Genomic DNA, 19,004 nt, shown 5'->3' with positions numbered 1-19,004 from the left:
GACGGAACTATAGTAAGAGCTACAGTAAGAGCAAATGCCCTTAGGGCAAAGATGCTAGCCCATTCTGAAGGGAATTACCAATGGCAAGAGGCTCTGAAAGAGCCATTTTTCCTGTGACTTGTCAGATTCGCGCTGAGCTGGTGTTGCTAAGCAGCGCTGAGGAATACCAGAGCCACTGTGACCCAGCCACCCAGGAATGTGAGCTCGGGCCTGCCAGCCTGAACCTTATCTATCCCCCTCTTTAGCAGCGATAAGTCCCCAGTTATTGGTGCTTCTTGTGCCCTTGAGCCCTGCCCTTGGGGCTCTGTACATTGGATCAATTTCTTGGAATTTTAGTGGCTTTAGATCAAGCATTATTTCAAGTTTTAAGTATATTTCCTTCTGTTAACCAAAAAGAAAAGCAGAGAACTACCATTATATAGTCAAATAGCCACTTCTTATTCCCTCTGAAGTGCATTTTAATGACACTTGGGCCTAAGGTAATTGGTATTTGATGATGAGTGGCTTACAAAATATGAGCTTTTTCCCTTGGAACCATTTAAACATTATACTTTGTCCAAAGAATGCCAACTTTGTGAGAGATGGCTAACATTTTTCTACTTACAGAAGAGGGGAGGAAGTAAGCTAGGAGTTAATAATTATTTACCTACAATGAAAGTCGGAGATTAGGGAGCAGGGGGTGGGGGATGGAGAATCCCCACCTCTGCACGTGGGACAATCCTGCAGAACATCCTGCTTCTTGCTGTCATGTACCTCCTTGTGACCAATGTTTAAGAATCAGACTTTGCAGCTCTATATTGCATTGCTTTTTTAAAAGCTTCAAGATTTGGTTTATTTACTATGATAAAGATAGCTTTAGTTCACCTTTGCTGCATAATAAACTACCCCAAAACTCAGAGGCCTGAAACAGTAACAGTTTATTATTTCTCATAATTCTGTGGGTTGGCTAAGAAATTCCTCTGCTGATCTCATCTGGGCTCACTTGTGCAGCTGCATGGAGCTGATGGGTCAGCTGTCCCTCTTTCTCCACGGATCTTTCATCCTGGACTTCTTTACCTTTAGTGATTTCAGAATAGCACTTCAAGAGGGAAAGCTCCAATGCATAAGCACTTCTGAACTCCTTGCTTGCATCACCTTTCCTGATGTCCCATTGGCCACCCAGGTCACTTGGCCAAGCCCCGAGTCAATGTGGAAAGGAACTACACAGGGGCATGGACACTGGGAGATGTGATGTGCTAAGGGCCATTACCAAGGCACATGTTTCTGACTGTATACAGTAATGGAGCAAGTATGGCTGTGTAGGCACCAGTTGGTCAAGAAAGTGTTACTGGGTGTCACCTGTACTTCCCTGCCTTCTGCTTGGTTCAGGGTAATTTATTTATTTTTTCATTTAATGAACACCTCTGGAGCACTGTGTGTACTGTTCTAAGTGCTTTACAAATATTAACTAGTTTAAACCATATAGCAACTCTGTGAGGTAGTGACTATAATCACCCCCATTTTACAGATGGAGAAATTGAGATACATGCAAATAAATTGCCCAATGTGACAAAATTAGTTAAGTGGGAGAGCCAAGATTTGAACTCAGGTAGCCTTGCACCAAAGTCTATGCTCTTACGTACCACTCTGTGCTAATCTATTTAGTATGGATGCAGCTGGCATTGCTGCCTCATTTTCCCAAGGGAAAGCAGCCCTTGATTCATTGACTGGCACAGCACCATTTTGCCTCTACCTTTCACACCATGTGGTTTAGTGAGTCAATGAACAGCTCCTCTTAATCTTACAGTTATTCATTCTTATCTTGTGATACTCACTGCCTTTTAAAAATTGTTGTCCTGTGAGACTCATTTATATCCCAAACACTTCCCAACTTGAGCTGGAACTAATATTATCATATGCTTTTGATAGTTCTCTTCTTAGATGGCTAAAGTCCTGGTGATAACACAGTCACCATGACCCCATGTACCTGCTCCCTGCCTTTCCTTCTCATGCATATGCAGCTGGGCATTGCTCAGGCTGCAAGATCATTGGACAGTTCTCACCTGCTCTATAGACTCCCAAATGCTTCATGCTGTCAAGGTGACAAGTGAATTTAAATCAAGATTTGACTTGATTATTTTAAAACATTGTTTTAAAAAATCCCAGGCACTTTCGTATTTAATTTTGATGCATGTGTTCTTTTAAAGCAAATTAAAATTTGATCAAACTATTACATTCAGAATAGGAAGAGATGCAAATTAAGCCAGAAACACCCCGTCAAAAACCCAGTGACTAAATGCTTAATTTCAAAAACTAATCCCCTGTCCCATCCCAACACTATCTTCTTATGGCTCATTTCTTCTCATTGGCTGTGTTGTCAAAGAACAAAGTAAAGTGCAATTTGGCAGTCAGCCGGGTAATTAAAGACTTGGCCCAAGTATTTGGGCCACGAAATTACTTTGTAATCCTAATTTTCTGTTTTGACTTTTTATGATTCAAATGAATGGAATAATTGTTTTACTGTGCGTTTTATAGACCAAACAGCATTGTCCGTAGGATGGCAAATGTCTGAACTAAAAGTTAGCATTTAAAGAAATCTATTTGGACGTTTTCAAGTTTTTCCACGTTTAGATCTGAATAGCCTCAGTTAATATATGAACAAAGGATATCTATTATTTCGTGGAATTATTCTGAAATTGATCCCCTCTAAGAGCATTAATCTCATATCCCTTGACCCAAAAGCCAGACCATTTAATACATAATGAGAGAGAGAAAAATGTGAACAGCATGACATTTTCTCAAACTACTCATGTTTTACAAAAAAAAGGTAGAAAAGACATTGCAAAGTTTCCCTATTTCTATGTGTGATTACTTAGAGACTAAATACTTATTTCAGTCTCTAGCAGCAAAAATAGCAACCTATTAAGATCAGCACCCACACTGGTTAGCTCTAGTGGGGAGAACTTGTACTATGACGCCCAGGTCAGGGATTTAATGCCCATGGGATCCAATTAGCTTCACATAGAAGGAGGCTCCAGCCCTGTGAGACACATGTTCCTTCCCTAGTCCTGCTAATGCCCATGCTCCTTTTTACGCCAACACAGCCCGAGCCCAGGCCTCGTCACCGGACATGGCAGCAGCTTCCTTACTGGTCTGCCTGCCTCTCTACTGGCCATTCAGTCACCTACCATGGGAAGTACACATTCTCTGCCAGGCCTTAAAGGCTGTTCCTTTACAACCCACCCTTTTCTTCAGATCACCCCACTCTCCCGGTGTTTCCTAACGCAGACTTGGTACTCTGTCCAGCCCTGTCCTCTGTGTCCACGTGTCTCAGGAAAGCCCTAGTCCTGTGTCTTTGCTCGGGCTGTTTCCCAGGCTTCCTGCTCGCTACTCCAAGGCCTAGTCAAGTCCTATCTCCTTCACGACACCATCCTCGACCACTCCAGTCTGCATTAACTGTTCCCCAAACTCCGACAACATTCACAGTCTCTTCCACACACAACATGCAGAGTTTCGCCATGTTCCCTACTGTGTCTGCTATACGTATCTCATCTGCACGATCATGTTGTGACTTTACTGTATGCCCTGTGGCCTGTGCTTCTCCCCCACCCTTCATCCTGGTCCAGTGAGTCTAACAAAGTAGGTGCTTAATAAAAAGGTTTTGGCTAAATAATCAAAGGAGTGCTACATTAGAGTAAGTAGCTGGATCCTGCTACCACACCACAACCACCAGGAGAAAAATACCTATGGCCAGCTGCCCCTCTCTCAATGGGTGATTTTTTGTAATACAAGGAACACTACATTATTATTCCACAAAATAAGAGCAACACCAAGAAGTCTTAACATGCCCACCACTCTTAATCTGCAATACAGTTAGTTAGCAATACATTTTTTAGTACAAATATTTTTTGGAATTTATTATTAATTATGCATAATAATTTTTGACCACTACTGTTTAATAAAAGAGGGCAGTAGGGAAGAATTCATTATTTGAGAATTAAAGGAGATGGATTGTTTTCCTTATAAAAAATGAAGAGTTTGAAATGTAGGGTACTTTAGAAGTGTTATTCATTTATCATTTTAGGTGCTTTCTAAATTAAAGGTATTTCCAGTATGGATCCAAATCTGTATCAGTCAATTTGACACAAACAATCTTCGCAAAAATAGTTACTACACAAAGGAATGCCATTAAGACATCAAAAAAATTTTTAAGTTTTTCTCAATTTACCAGTGGTCACTCTGCAATTGATTTTACTGTTAGGTTGCCTTAGCAACCCCTTTAACCACAAAAATTGCAAAGGCAAATATTGTCATAAGTTCTACATTTATAAGATCAAAATTAATAAATTATGAGAACATATTTATTTTTACATATGTTTTCCACTGGAGTTTTCCAGGGTTGCTATTCATTTTTACCCAAATGTTTTTGGGTAAAAAAATAAATTACTACAAAGCAAGATTCTTGTGTTTTCTAAAAGAAATGATTTGGTTTAACTGCTGCTTATAAAGATGCTGTTTTATGGCCAGATTACTGTAGACTAAACTATAAATGTCCCAAGGGAAGGGATCATACCGTTTTCAAATTTATATGTGAAACATCTAACACCCAACACAGTGCAAAGTGACTGGTACACACTTGGTACTCTTGGACTGGGCAGAGCAAAATTAAAATATAAAATTACATTTTACTGTGATATATCATTGCATTAAAATCATAGCACTACGGTGACTCGATTAACAAATTCTGTTTGGGGAAATGAAGACGTTGGAAATGTGGAGGGAGTTGATGTTGGATCAGTCTCTCCCCCTCAGCAATGGATGGCAACACATCAGAGCTTTGAGTTTCAGGTCTCACTGAATTATCCATGCCCAGCACTGTGCAGATCCAACAGAAAAATGAAAAGGCCTATGAGTTATAAATTTAAAAGGAAGGCCGGGCACGGTGGCTCATGCCTGTAATCTTAGCACTCTGGGAGGCCGAGGCGGGTGGATCACTCAAGGTCAGGAGTTCGAGACCAGCCTGAGCAAGAGCGAGACCCCATCTCTACCAAAAAATAGAAAGAAATGATCTGGACAACTAAAAATATATATATATATATATAAAATTAGCCGGGCATGGTGGCGCATGCCTGTAGTCCCAGCTACTTGGGAGGCTGAGGCAGAAGGATTGCTTGAGCCCGGGAGTTTGAGGTTGCTGTGAGCTAGGCTGACGCCACGGCACTCACTCTAGCCAGGGCAACAAAGCGAGACTCTGTCTCAAAAAAAAAAAAAAGGAAAAGTTTTTTAGAAATTTTGAGAATGCTGCTTATTTTTTTTAACAAAATCATAAAAACCCAGCAGCTGCCTCCCACCACCACTGCTTAGATGTCTCCTCTCCTGGTACAGCTTCCCTGATTGTCAAGCGTGGCCTGGGTCCTCCCATATTGTCTGGTTCTAAGTTGCAGGCAGAGCGCGAATGAATTAGACCGTGTTTATCTGGCTAAGCTTGCAGAGGGCATGGGCTGTATCTTGTTCATTACCGTATCTCAAATGCCTGACCTAGTGCCTGGTATAGGCACTGAGTGAGTGAGTGAATGAATACTGCTATTTTGGGGACATAAAGATATGAAGATGAGTAATACAGCAAGGTCTTTTTTAAATTGAGGGCTACTAGCCTGCCAACAAACTAATCTGTTCTTGAATTAGCATTTTACAACAATTACCAGCCTCCCTTTGATAATAGCCTAAGTATATGAAGACTTCCTGCGAGAAAATAACAAGTACAAAGGCTCCACTAGCTACATGAGCAAAGGACTTGTTTCAGCAATTTGCAGAAGAGGAATTATAAATGGCAAATAAACATGGATAAAAATTATTCTATTCTACCTTAATGGTAAATTTTTTTAAACCGCGCTTAAGCAGCAAGATACAATTTAGCAAATTCTTCATGATAAAACCTGGTAAAAATTCAGTGAGATGGTCCAGCACATACATTTTAGTGCAAATTGGTAATACCTTTATATGCTCATACACACATATGCACACACATCCTAGTTCATGCCTTTTCACCCAAGAATTCCAACTCCAGGAAATAAAGATGTGATTGGGTAATTGTGTGCAGGTAGATGGTTATCTCAGTGTTACACGTCACAGCAATATGTTGGAAGCACCTTAATGTGAGCCATGGCACCCGGCCTCTCACTGTGGTTTTAATCTGCATTTCCATGATGAGTAATGATGTTGAACATTTTTTTATATATACCTGTTGGCCATTTGTATGGCTTCTTTTGAGAAATATCTGTTTAGGCCCTTTGCCCATTTTTAAATTGTTTTCTTGCTACTGAGTTGTGTTCCTTATATATTTTGGAAATTAAACCCTTACTAGATACGTAGTTTGCAAAATTGGCAAGTTCTCGAGAGTGTAATCAATGAGCTCTGTCATCCACACAGCAACCCTGATCTCCGGAGAACCGAGCCCGTCTTGGAGAGCCCCTTGCAGAGGACCAGCAGTGGCAGTTCCTCCAGCTCCAGCACTCCCAGCTCCCAGCCCAGCTCCCAAGGAGGCTCCCAGCCTGGATCGCAAGCGGGATCCAGTGAACGCACCAGAGTTCGAGGTAAAGCTTTATCTTACTTTTCCCTGGCAACATTGCCTGAGGAGGAAAGCTGTGGGCAAGGAAAATGGTTATTTTCTGACTCTGGTCTTTGTGTGGTCACCACTGTGTGATCTTAAACAGCCCCTTACCTGCTCTCACCCTCAGTCTCCTCAGGGGAGTGGGCCAGCATCCCTAATTGTGTGTGACATCAGAGTATGGACAAAATCCTTCCTAATCTCAGAAACCAGTGTTTCTAGGGAGATCACCAAATAGTGGTCTTATTTGAAAATGCAGTCACTTACCAGTCACCTGAATTTCCATTTCTATCTGATTGCCTGTGTTTGGAGTTTCATGTACCCCCAAACGTCCTGTTCACATTGTGCCAACAATTTCTTTAAGTATTCTGAAGAATGCTAGGTATTTCTCAAAACGAAATTCAGTAAATACTAATATAGAATAAATACACTTGAAAAAAGTAAAATCTTTTACGTAAAAAAAAGTTGGCTATTCCTATTAGACAGGTAAAAATTAGCCTCTCTAAACATTTAATTCAAATAATTCATCACTGTTTAGTTTTCATTAATGGAGAACCCTGCGAAAAAGATTATTATTGTCCAGATAACGATACATAATAATACGTTGTTTCTAGCTGATCAAAATTCATTCTTTCTGAATCAATTTCTTCAGAAGATAATTTTGCTTCCAAGTGATAAAGACCAGTACTTTTTAAAGTGCAATTTGATAAATATTAATGTACATATAAATTACTTATAAATTAAATTAAAAACACCAGTTCTCCTTTCTTTCTTAGCCTCTTTATTACACACAACCCCACAGTTTACTGCCTAATATCTTCTTAAGATTTTTAATAAGTAAAATCACTGTATGTCCGTTTTGAAAAGATTGATGTCTAACGTGATGTTCACGTCTCTGGATTGGGATAGGGACTGGCCTATGGCTGCCTCATATGCATTCTTCTGACCAGTGGCACATCCCAGAGCTACCCCCTGTACATCTTTGTTGCCTTGATCCAAATATAAATTTTCTTAATTTAGAAAACTGCCATCCCTTCCTTTTTTACTATTTGTAAGTAATTTCATATTAGAGCTAATATTAAAGAAAACCAAATTTATACACACAATTTTAATTCTCTGATCTGGCTTGGGCTTAATTCTTATAGTCTTTCCTTCATCCCCTAGTTTTTCTGGGTTATGAAAGATCTTATATCCTTGGTACATCCCTGCACAGGAAAGACCACTTTAAAACAAAACAAAACAAAACACAATCGCCCCTGCTGTAGATCGCCTCTTCTCTACCTGTGGGCTCACAGGCTGGAGAGATGCTATTCACTCACAGCACTAGGGAGCCTCCCTACGCCCCACCTGTGCTCTGCACCTCTTTTCAAGGGCAACACTGACAGCAACACCTTCCCTCCTGTCTTCACCCTGTTCTTCTGTCCTTAAAAAGCACAGACCACTCCTACCCCCACCTAAAAACCATTTGGCCACATAAAATAGCTATCCCTTTTTTCCTCACGAAACTCCATCGGAATAACCTACCCTGATGGGTAAAGGGTAAAGGAAGAAGCCAAGCATAACACCTTAACGTAGAAGCTGATTTCGCACAGTGATTAAGAATAGGACTTTCAGAAATCAGACAGAGTCCCAGCTCTGTCCATAAATTCAGCATGACCTCAGGCCAGCTGTGTCATCTTTCTAAGTCTGTGTCCAACTATAAAATAGTAAAATATCGCCACACCACTGGGTTGGAGCAAGGATTAATGAGGTAATTGACATAGAAAGCAATTGGCATTATGCCTGACAGGTCATAAGTGCTCAGTAGGTGGTGATGGTAGTGGTGCTTGCCACAGTTTGTCTTATTATTACCAGTGTCTTCCGGGTTACAAGCTTAAATGTGTTTTCCTGAACTTTTATTATTTTTCCATGGATGTGCTCAAGGATTTATCTAAGTGAATGATGTGGCCACTGAATCATCCTGAAGGGATGACTCATCACGGATGACTCATGCAGAACTGGAGCCAGCCCTTTCTCATGGTCATCTCTTCCTTGGCCCTCTGCTTTTTCCTGTAGCCAACAGTAAGTCGGAAGGATCACCTGTGCTCCCCCATGAGCCTGCCAAGGTGAAGCCAGAAGAATCCAGGGACATTACCCGGCCTAGTCGACCAGCTGTGAGTGCTTTTCTCTCTAAGACTTTCGAACTCTTTTTATTTACCAGAGAACCCACGGGATAAAGTGGTTGGGGATACACTGATGATTATGAACAAAAATTGTTGAGATTATAGGTTGATCACATGGCAGAAATACTCTCTAGGGATTAGGGGGATGGGGGGGCAAATCTACAACTAAAGGACATGGGGAGCACTAAAGGGAGGGAAGGGCATGCCTTTAATCCGCATTTGGGTGAGGCAAAGACATAAAGTGTAACTACAATGTTTGTACCCTCACAAAACCCTGGAATAATAAATTAAAAAAAAATAAAAAAAAATTGTTGAGATTAATAAAAAGTAATGGATGCCGGAAACATCCAGAAGAAAGTCATACCTGATTAGGAAAGAACTGAACAGATCTTGGATTGCTGTCCTCTGCCTTTGGATATTTTGCTGATCATTAGCACTCCTTTAGAGATAAAACAGGAAGAAAAATAACTCATATCATTCCAGAATTTCTACTCAGCGACTTTGGCAAAAAGATGTTGAAACTAGCAGTTAAGGACACGTGGGCACTTTCTATGCATTTCCCTTGTCTATTCTACTCTTTCCCCGTATTACTTTCCATATGAATTAATATTACAGTTTTTCTGCTGCTCTTCATATCTCTCGGCCTGTATTTTCTGGTCCAAAACTTGATAAGCATGGTCCAACTCGGCCCTGACAACTTGAAATCCAACTTCATTGCTGTAACATGACAAACCCCCAAGTAGCCTTACGGAAAGAAATTAGAGCATGGAGGCTGAAATTTGAAAGTTGAAAATTAATTTGGGATGAGTTACTATCCCAATAAATAAGTGTACTATATTTAAATTATCTGGGAATCTTTTCTCCAAAATGAATGTGAAGCTTTACTCTCTCTTTCATATGTGAAAGTCAGGAAGCATCCTGCGAGTGATCATGAAGGAATTTGCATCATTCTGAGTTGAAGTTGCCTTTGCCCTTATGTAGTTACCAGTTCTGTACTAACGATTCCAATTTTGTGTCTAACCTGCTGCTTTCTTCTGGCTTTGCCTTCTTCTGTGGATTCTTCTGGACTGGGTTCCTCTCATCTCAGAGCTATAAGAAAGCTATAGATGAGGTTAGTATTACCTTTTCTTTTGGTCATGCTTTCACAAAATGTAAATATTAAACTTATTTCCTGATGCTGACATTCAGAAAGGGGCCCAATGGGGTCACAGATTTAAAGTCCACTCATTTGCAGTGATCCGCTGAGGGGAGAGCCCCTTCAACGAAAGCAGCTTTAAGACCCTCAGACCTACCCCTATAAAGCTTCAGAGACCTTCCTTCTAAGTTAGAATGTCACTTTTCCAATGTTCCAGTCAGGCTAATGACAGGTATAGTGCTCTATTAATGGCAGTTTCTCCTTCCAGTATCTTCCAGGAGCAAACTTGTACTTGCCAGCCTTAGCTCTCAGTGGTTTTTCTAAGAAAGAAAAGACATCATTCTAGGGGACTCCAAATTTATAGTGTGTGATTTGTGAACAAGGAGTTACCAAGTATTGTTACATTAATTTTGTGGGACATTAACAACAGCATCAGCAGCAACATCAGCCTTAGTTAATGAATCCTGACAAGTTAAGTGACTTTATTTCCTTATCTAGGGAGACATTTTTCCATTAGAAAAATATATAGCTTTGCCAATGGTAGTTTGCTAAGAAGGATGACTGCCCTTCTGCTATTTGTCAGACCTGCATGAATACAGCACAGTAGACTTTGTTTAAGAGCCAGGCCTTGCAAAGAGTACTAAGTGCATGGAATCTAAAGACTACCGTTATGGCTTTAAGGCTGTGGCTCTGCTGAGCACCATTTTTGTGAAATTGTATGGGAAAAGCACTGGCTTTGGGATCAGCAAGCTGCATTCAAGTCTTGGCTCCCCCAGTACATGACTGGCTGGGACTAGTCCCAACCTCTCTGGGCCAGAGTTTCCTCAACTGTAGAATGGGGATGAAAACACCTTCCATGCCTCACTGACAGGATTGTTGAGGGTCCCTTGAAGTGATTTGTGCAAAAGCATTTTATGAAGTATGAAGTGCTACAGAAAGCCAAGAGTTTGTCTTGCCTTGGCTGTTAGGGTTTGGGCCAGAGGCATGGAGCTGTTTTGGCAGGTGGGAGAAGCATGTTCCTACGCATCTAGTCTTCACCAATGAGCCTCCCCATTCAGAGTGACTTAGAAAGTTATTACCATAGTTGAAGGAGTCTGGCTTATAAGAAGAACGAGCCTCTGCATGTCTGCAGCGTGTGGATGGCGTTTACAGGAAAGGAAGAGGGGAATGGTTTTCATTGCTCGGTGCCATGGCCTTGCTTGCCCCTTTCCCTCATAGCAGCGAGGAGGACGGCGATTATCACAACTTTTACCAGTTTTCTCCCAGAACAGGTAAAGAAAGAGAATGATGTTCTGGTGCTGTGGTTGCCAATAGAATGGTTGTGTGTGTGTGTGTGTGTGTGCACATACCCAACTCGGGAGGAATTGATTTCATGAGTCCATAAATTGGCTTGAATGGGGCTGTCCTGCAGGGCAGGGCACTCATGGGTTTCATCTGGTTAACCAGAGTATTTTAGACTTTTAAAAATTGCTTTATTTATTGTAGCGTACTGCACCACACTGGACAGAGATGAGAGAGGGCAACAGAGGTATAAGGAATTATAAATAATTGAGGGAATGTCAGCTGCACACCATAATCTCTAGGGCCATGTGTGCTTGGAGAAAGCCCTGCAAGTGATTCTGGTTCCCTGCCTCTGGAAGAATACAGGATTACTGGGTTCTCAACCGGGGATGATTCCTGCACTCCCTTTCCCTTAGGAGACATTTGGCAAAGTCTGGAGACAGTTTTGGTTGTCACAACTTTGGGGTGGGAGGCAGTGCTACTTGCCGATAAAGCGGAGGGGTGCTGCTGAACATCCCACAAATACACAAGGGAACTCCCCACAAGAAAGAATTATCTGGCCCAGAATGTCAGTAGCGCCACAGTTGAGAAACCTTGAACTAAGCCTTTTCCCCTTCTCCATTCGTAGGTTTTGATGTAGCGTCCCTCTCAGTGACTGTTTTGCCACTTAGATAAGCGAGATTGACATGAAAAGTCCTAAAATTCTTTTCGAAAACTTGTTGCTTGTTATGGCTAATTAAATGGTTTAATTTTTCACACAAATCAATCTGGAGGAGTGTTCATTAATGTGGCATTACTTTCTAACAGAATATGAGATTCTGTAGAATAGTGTGTAATCATTTAATTTGAAAATAAAGGCCATATTGAATAATTACATATTATTTAATTGCAGTGTGAAGATTATATGCACAAGCAAACCCTGGCTTTACCAGTATTTATTCATTAGTGTGTATGTAGGAATCTGAAAAATTCCAGAGCACATCCATAGATTGGATGTGCTCCAATTGGTTCAAGCTGTAACCAATTAAACTTAAAAGAAATTTTCAATGATTTCTAATGTTTAGTAAAAATCAGTGGTCCAACCCCTTTATTCCTCAGGTGAGGACACTGACATTAAGTGACTTGCCTAAGGTCGTATCTTTAGATTTCCTAAAAAGGAAATAAACAATTTTAATATATAAAGAAAAATCCAGCTTAAAATTTTTTAACAAAATAATAGTTCAAAAAATTGTACTAAAATTTGAATAAATTCTAATGTTTCTAAAAAGAGACCTAGAAGGCACCTTTTTAGGCAAGATCTGCATAATTGTCAGATTAAACAAGCTTTGCTGAATGAAAAATTACATCAAGTTGATTCTCAAAAGTGTTACATCAAAGAAGCCTGTGGGTAAGAGCCTTCTAACTATCTTCACATTTACTCCATAATAGAAAAATCTTATACCATTTTGCCGTATTATTTTTTTAGTTACACGTTTTCACATTTCTTCATGCTAAATAGAATTTTCATTTCCTTTTTTAAATACTTTTTAGCTCCAGGCTTGAGACAGCCAAGCAATAAATTACTACAAAGACTCATTATATGGAGAAAATTGGTATTGTCAGAGAATAAAATGTATGAAAATGGATCTGAACCTGATGATGTCAATTTTAGATCATGTCTATTTCCTATAACTTTGCTATTGTAAATTTTTCCATGGTGGATGGATAAGAAACAAAACTTCAGCTAAACACATAGGCTATTGGCAATGGAAGACTCATTTTCTTTGGGGGTATTACTTTGGAATTACTCATTATTGTTACCTTGGGATTTTCATATATGTCTCACCCTTCAAGCTGTAACCAATTAAACTTAAAAGAAATTTTCAATGATTTCTAATGTTTCAGGAAATACAGCTTTTTAAAAATACAGAAGCAAAAAAATTGTAATTAAAAGCAAAATTACAAAGCAGGTCAGAACTTTAAAGTGTTTCTAAATACAGTGCTTGGAAAAATTTAGGTCATTTTATTAATAACAAGTGAAATTTTCTTTAAATCAATAGCCTGTGGACTAGTTAACTATTTCTAAATAATTTTGATTTTAAAAAATTTATTTTGTCTTCTTTTGAAGTGTAAGAGATAATGAAATCAAGCCCTGGGGAAAATGTATCATTAATTTAAATAAATCATAGCTAATCATATTATATTTTACTCACAGAATTATTGGCGATATAAATAAACTTTTTCAAACCATATTCTCTCTTTAAATTGCATAAAATGTTATTTTTAATGACAAAAACATTTTAAATACTAGTTATATTTTTTGATGAAACTTAACATCATCCTAACATATAGACATCAAAATACAAAATAAATTTATCTAATTGGTTATTATTTTACTGGTTTAGAGGATTATAATGTCCTTTTCCTTTAATAGCCTTAACAAATATGGAGATATATTTTCCCAATGTCCTTAAGTATAGCATACCCTTCACTTTCTTCTTCATTTGATAAACATTGACAATTGTCAAGAGGAAATAAGTAAAAAACTGAAATCCAGATATTAGTTTTTCCTATTTTGGCCCATTGCCAAAGAAACCAGAAATAAATTTGCATAAAATTTTGTGTTGTAGTTTTCCTCTTTCTTATAGTACACAGTATATTTAAACACAGTTGAGCCTTTTTAATGCAATTCTGCTTTTACTTGCACGGATAGGGGGATACATCCACTGAGATTGAGGCGTGCGCAAGTGTGCATGTGTGTAAAAACCCTAGCAAGCGTGTTTGTACACATAATGCACAGTTTGAATTTTCAGAAACTTCTTTTTTCAAGGGCTTCTATTCAAGTAACTTCAGAACAAATTTAAAAGTCATTATTGCTTTCCCCTTGATAACACCTTGAACTTCTTAAATTTCTAGAACAAATAACGTACCTGAAGTGTTTCCTCTTCTAGTCTTAACTAAAATAGTAATACCTGACATATAGGTGGCAGTAGAGAAACATGACAGTTTGTCGTCTTCTCAAAATATGATTATAATTGTAACTTAACACATTTATCACAGCTTTTCTTCTAACCAATTAGGACAGATTATCAAGAGTCATTTAGATTACTCAGATTGCTCTAATTCTACATCAAGTGAATTGGATAAATACCTTTCTGGATTAAAATAAAGAGAGAATATGGCCATAAGATAACTGTGGGATTCAGTATTTTTCAATGAGTTTTTTTCTCCCTAATCCCCTGTCTCTCACTGAATGCTCTGATTCCCACATGGGTCACTTATGTAGGGAGAAATGGTAAGACTGATGTCAAATTGCTTTTTCCTCATTTGCATGCTGTGTGCCATGGGCAGTTTAACCCATGCAAATTAGAGTGGCCATGCTTTTGCAGAACTGCTTCCTCTGCATTGCTCTGAAAGCATGTAAAATAAAAGGTAGTCAGATACTCAGCACACTGCCTGCAGTATGCCTGGTGATTAGATACCACATCATCACATCCATAAGGCTAAAGATTTCATCATACTCATGGAAAACTGAAAAATGATCTCTTCCTTTTGGTGTTTGTACATTCTTTTCTGTGTTCTTTGCCAGGGTTTCTGCCAGGTGGCTAGAATTTAAAACAAAGGAAAATGAAACACCTATTATTCTGGAAGAGAACTCCTTTTTTTTTTTCCTCTTGATTTACTCAGCTCTGTGGCTATAAATTTCAGTGGCACTAGGCTTTGGGGTGGGCCATGATTTGATGTGGTGCCTCTGCTCTCCAGGGAATGATGACACACCAATGAGTCATTGTACTAGCTGGAACCTTGGGAATTGCTCTGTTCTATGACTGATGCTAGATTTTGGTGCAGTAGCAATCAGAAAGCGGAAAAGCCATCACTGTGGCTTGGGCAGGAGTCCCAGAATACTGGGGAACAATTTCTAATCCTGTATACTTTCCCATTAACTCTGAGGGTGACCACCTTCACCTTTCTAAAATAAAATGAGAGCCCAGTGTTTGTATATATGTGTATAAACATACACATATATACACATATACATATATCCACGTATATATTCAGAACTGAACAGTCTCAGTCTAGCTATTGGTTTTGAACAAAGTTTAAATTGATTTCATCTCTTCTAGCTTTTCTACATGCTACAAACATTGTTTTCTTAGTTCCATGCAGTAACTACGTTTGTCACAGTTATATAGAGAGCTTTTTTTCTTGTTGCTTAAGCTGGAGCACTGACTTGCTGAGAGATATAGCTTTGATCATATCTACCATTTATACGCTGAACAAACTTTTATTTTGTAGGATCTGACAGCATTAGCCAAAGAATTAAGAGAACTCCGGATTGAAGAAACAAACCGCCCACTGAAGAAGGTGACTGATTACTCCTCTTCCAGTGAGGAGTCTGAGAGCAGTGAAGAAGAGGAAGAAGATGGAGAGAGTGAGACCCATGACGGGACAGTGGCTGTCAGTGACATACCCAGACTGATGTAAGAGGACTACTTTTTAAATGTAGACCAGGAGGGAACTAGGTTTCCAAAACAAAAGGACAAGAAATATGAATTAAATATAAGATTATATATGGACCTCTGGCAAGATAAATTGACTTTAGGGATTTGAATTTTATTAGGGCATAGTTTTATAATTATCTCTTCCCATAGACACAATCACTGAGAATATGTAGCATTTCTAAAAGGACTGCAGTCACTTTACCTAGCCGTTGCCATTGGATTGACTGCCCTTTTGGTGACTTTCTTGGTTCTTTTCATCTCCAGGACAAACAATTTTGACAACCAAACTGTTGACACATGCCTTTCCCCATAGAACTGAAAGAGAGAAATCGTGGGCAATGACATTTAGGAATTAAAATTAACATGAAGCATACATTGCAGTACCACCACTACTACCAATAAATAAGGAGACATGCGTATAGCAGCATGGATTAGCATCCCAGCAAAAGAATCAAGAGTCAGATAATCTTGCAGACAAACTTCCAAGTGTTTGACTTAAATATACCCCATTATGATTTTCTACTTCATCCCCTTCATTGACTCTTTTACCTGATCCATTTTTCTGTGGTCTGCGTCTTTGCCACATACTGTCTGTCAAACTCTTTGCAACCTTTTTTGTACATTTGTATGTATATTTATATCTACCTGTATTTGCCTTAGTAGTTGTAGCCTTTACTTCTTTTTTCTCGTTGGAGTGGATCCTGTGAAAGAACTTGTCCCCATCCCATATTGCTTCCCCAATTCCTTCCCCAAATAAACACACGGAGCCATTGCCCTGATTTGCTATAACCTTAATAGGAATGTGATGCTAACTTTTCCAACTTCACTCTTCAGTCACCTCCATTTCTATGACTCAGCTTCTAGTATTGACCATCAGACCACACTCACTCTATATAGAGAAGATGCCATTTAAAGCCATAAATTATTGTTCTGTTCAGCATGGATTGGAGAGACAGGGTTGGCCAGTCTGCAGGGCATGTTATTCATTGATTAACCATCATTAAATACAAGCAATTCTGAGAGGCAAATCCAATTATCATAGCTGAAAATCCATACTTGTTATTTGGCTGTTGATTACCCAGTTATTGACAACCGTTAATATGCTAAAATATGACATTTTGAAACAAATTGTATTAAATTGCTTTTTTAACAGCAAATAAAATTGTTCTAGAGGGAAAACCACTAATTTGGAACTTTTCTGCGAAACATGCTGGCCTTTTCGGTTTTTGTCTTGACTCAACATTGCTTAATTCTTCTAACAGATGTTTTGAATTCCTTTTAAGCACTGAGCATACAGCTATCAGGATGAGAGTCGATTATGAAATTAAAAGATTGCTAAAACTCCCACTATGTGTTAGACATGATACTGAGAGTTTTGAGGGATTTGAAAAGTTCATACTTGGGTTCTGCCTTCCAAAAGTTTATATTCTAGTTAGAAAGAGACAAAATCACACATGGAAAACTGCAGGCTAATATAAATATTTGGAGGAGCAACTAAAGACCATTTGGGAAGAAATATTAATTAGCATTTGGTTTTTAAGCCCACCTATCGTATTTTGCAAGGCTATTAAATGGTGGTCACCCACCTACCTCTGAAGGCAAATCTGGGACTTCTCTCCCACTGCAGAAACACCCACCTTTCTAAAATTCCCTGAGTAGACTATGTTGTGCTTCTGTCTGCTGTCTGACACTCTCCTGTTCCTTCAGAAGCCACCTGCTCACAGCCCAGCCCGTTCGGATAAAGCCTGTCCCCTCTTCTTTGCAGCCACTGTATCTTGTGTGTACTTCTGCATTTTCATGTAGTGCCTTGAGTCAGTATTATTTATTATGTGTTTGTCTCCCTCTCTGGGCTGTGAGATCCCTGAGGGTGAGGATTTTGTCTTGCTCATCTCTCTTACTCTTAACACATTGCATGGTGTTTGGAACAGAGTGGATCTTCAGTGACTTTGATTTACATTTAACTGGACTGAATTGAAATTGCAAGTCCTGACTTTGAAGCGTTTCCAGGGGTGAGGAACTTGCAGCCATAAGACTATATGTGGCCTTGCAGGTCCTTAAGTGCAGCCTTTTAACTGAATCCAAATTTTCTGTAAAAATTGTTTGAGTTCTGGCCTGAATAATGTCACAGAAGGGTGACTCTGGTCATGCTCTATCCCTAGTTCCTACAACCCTGTACATCCCTGGGGCCCCTGATTGCCCCTAGCACATGTGCTCCAACCAAACGACCTTCTGATCAGCTCTGCAAAGGCCTTGTCCCTTTCCAGTATTGTGCCCCTCCCTGGAATGACCCCTCCCTCTGCCCTTCATTCTCACTTACGTCCTGCCTTGTATTTGAGTATTTGTTATGTTTTTCTTTAGTTCTAGAAACCATGTCTTGCTCAGCTTTTATATCCACACCCAGTGCCAAACCAGGGGCCTTTCAACTAACAGGAGGTACTCAGTGAATGCATATTGAATTGAATAAATCAATATTCCAGGAACACTTTGGCAAATGCAATTAGAGGAAATTATTATTCTAAACCTGCAGCATAATTACAGTAAATTTCTTATAGTTTTCCTGCTAACGTGGAGAGTTTTGTTTTGCTTTGTTGCTTTTTACAGTCTTTATAGGATTTTGAACAACTAATTTTTCCTGCCCACCCTCTATATTGGAAAAATAATTTTTAGAACAAAGGATTACTTTAACTATAACATGGTGTTGTTTTAGCCCTAGTGGGTTTTTAATGATTGCCTTTTTCCCCATTCTTTTAATATTAATACACTTTATTTTTTAGAATAATTTTAGATTTACAGAAAAATTGGGCAGATAGTTCCCTATTATTGTATTACCCCCACCACTCCGTCCCCACACAGTTTCCTCTTTCATTGGCATCTTACATCATGCATAGTGTAGTGTATACGTTATAAGTCATGAAGCAGTACTGATACGTCATTATTAACTAAAAATCCATAGTTTATTCAGGTTTCCTTAGTTGTTACCCCAATGTCCTTTTTCTCCTCCAGGATCTCATCTAGGATACAACATTACATCTCGTTGTCATGTCTCCTTAGACTCCTCTTGGCTATGACAGTTTCTCAGACTTTCTTTGTTTTTGATGAACTTGGCAGTTTTGAGGAGTACCGATGGGATATATTGTAAAACACCACTCCGTTGGAATTTATCTGATGTTATTCTCATGATTAGACTAGGGTTAAGGGGTTTTGGAAGAGGATCACAGAGGTAACATGACATTTTTATCACAGTATGTCAAGGGTAGATACTTTCAACATGATTTAGACTGTTAGTGTTCACCTTGATCACCTGTCAAGGTTCTCCACTGTGAAGTGATTGTTTTCCCCCCTTCTTTCTTTTTTTTTTT

The 19,004-nt window shown here is 39.2% G+C and overlaps 1 protein-coding gene across 1 annotated transcript in view; it reads left to right on the top strand.

Annotated features, from left to right (window-relative positions):
• TNIK (TRAF2 and NCK interacting kinase) overlaps positions 1 to 19,004 on the top strand; it is a 288,393-nt gene that overhangs the window by 235,732 nt on the left and 33,657 nt on the right. Inside the window, 4 exon segments of the mRNA XM_012640167.1 lie at positions 6,409 to 6,572; positions 8,642 to 8,739; positions 14,430 to 14,438; positions 15,440 to 15,624. Coding sequence (XP_012495621.1) covers positions 6,409 to 6,572; positions 8,642 to 8,739; positions 14,430 to 14,438; positions 15,440 to 15,624 — 456 coding nt within the window.

The sequence above is a fragment of the Propithecus coquereli genome, unplaced genomic scaffold, assembly GCF_000956105.1.
Source record: "Propithecus coquereli isolate 6110/MARCELLA unplaced genomic scaffold, Pcoq_1.0 Scaffold15, whole genome shotgun sequence".
Taxonomy (NCBI): domain Eukaryota; kingdom Metazoa; phylum Chordata; class Mammalia; order Primates; family Indriidae; genus Propithecus; species Propithecus coquereli.
Note: the sequence above shows the minus strand (reverse complement) of the source record. Positions and strands in the feature narration are given on the sequence as shown.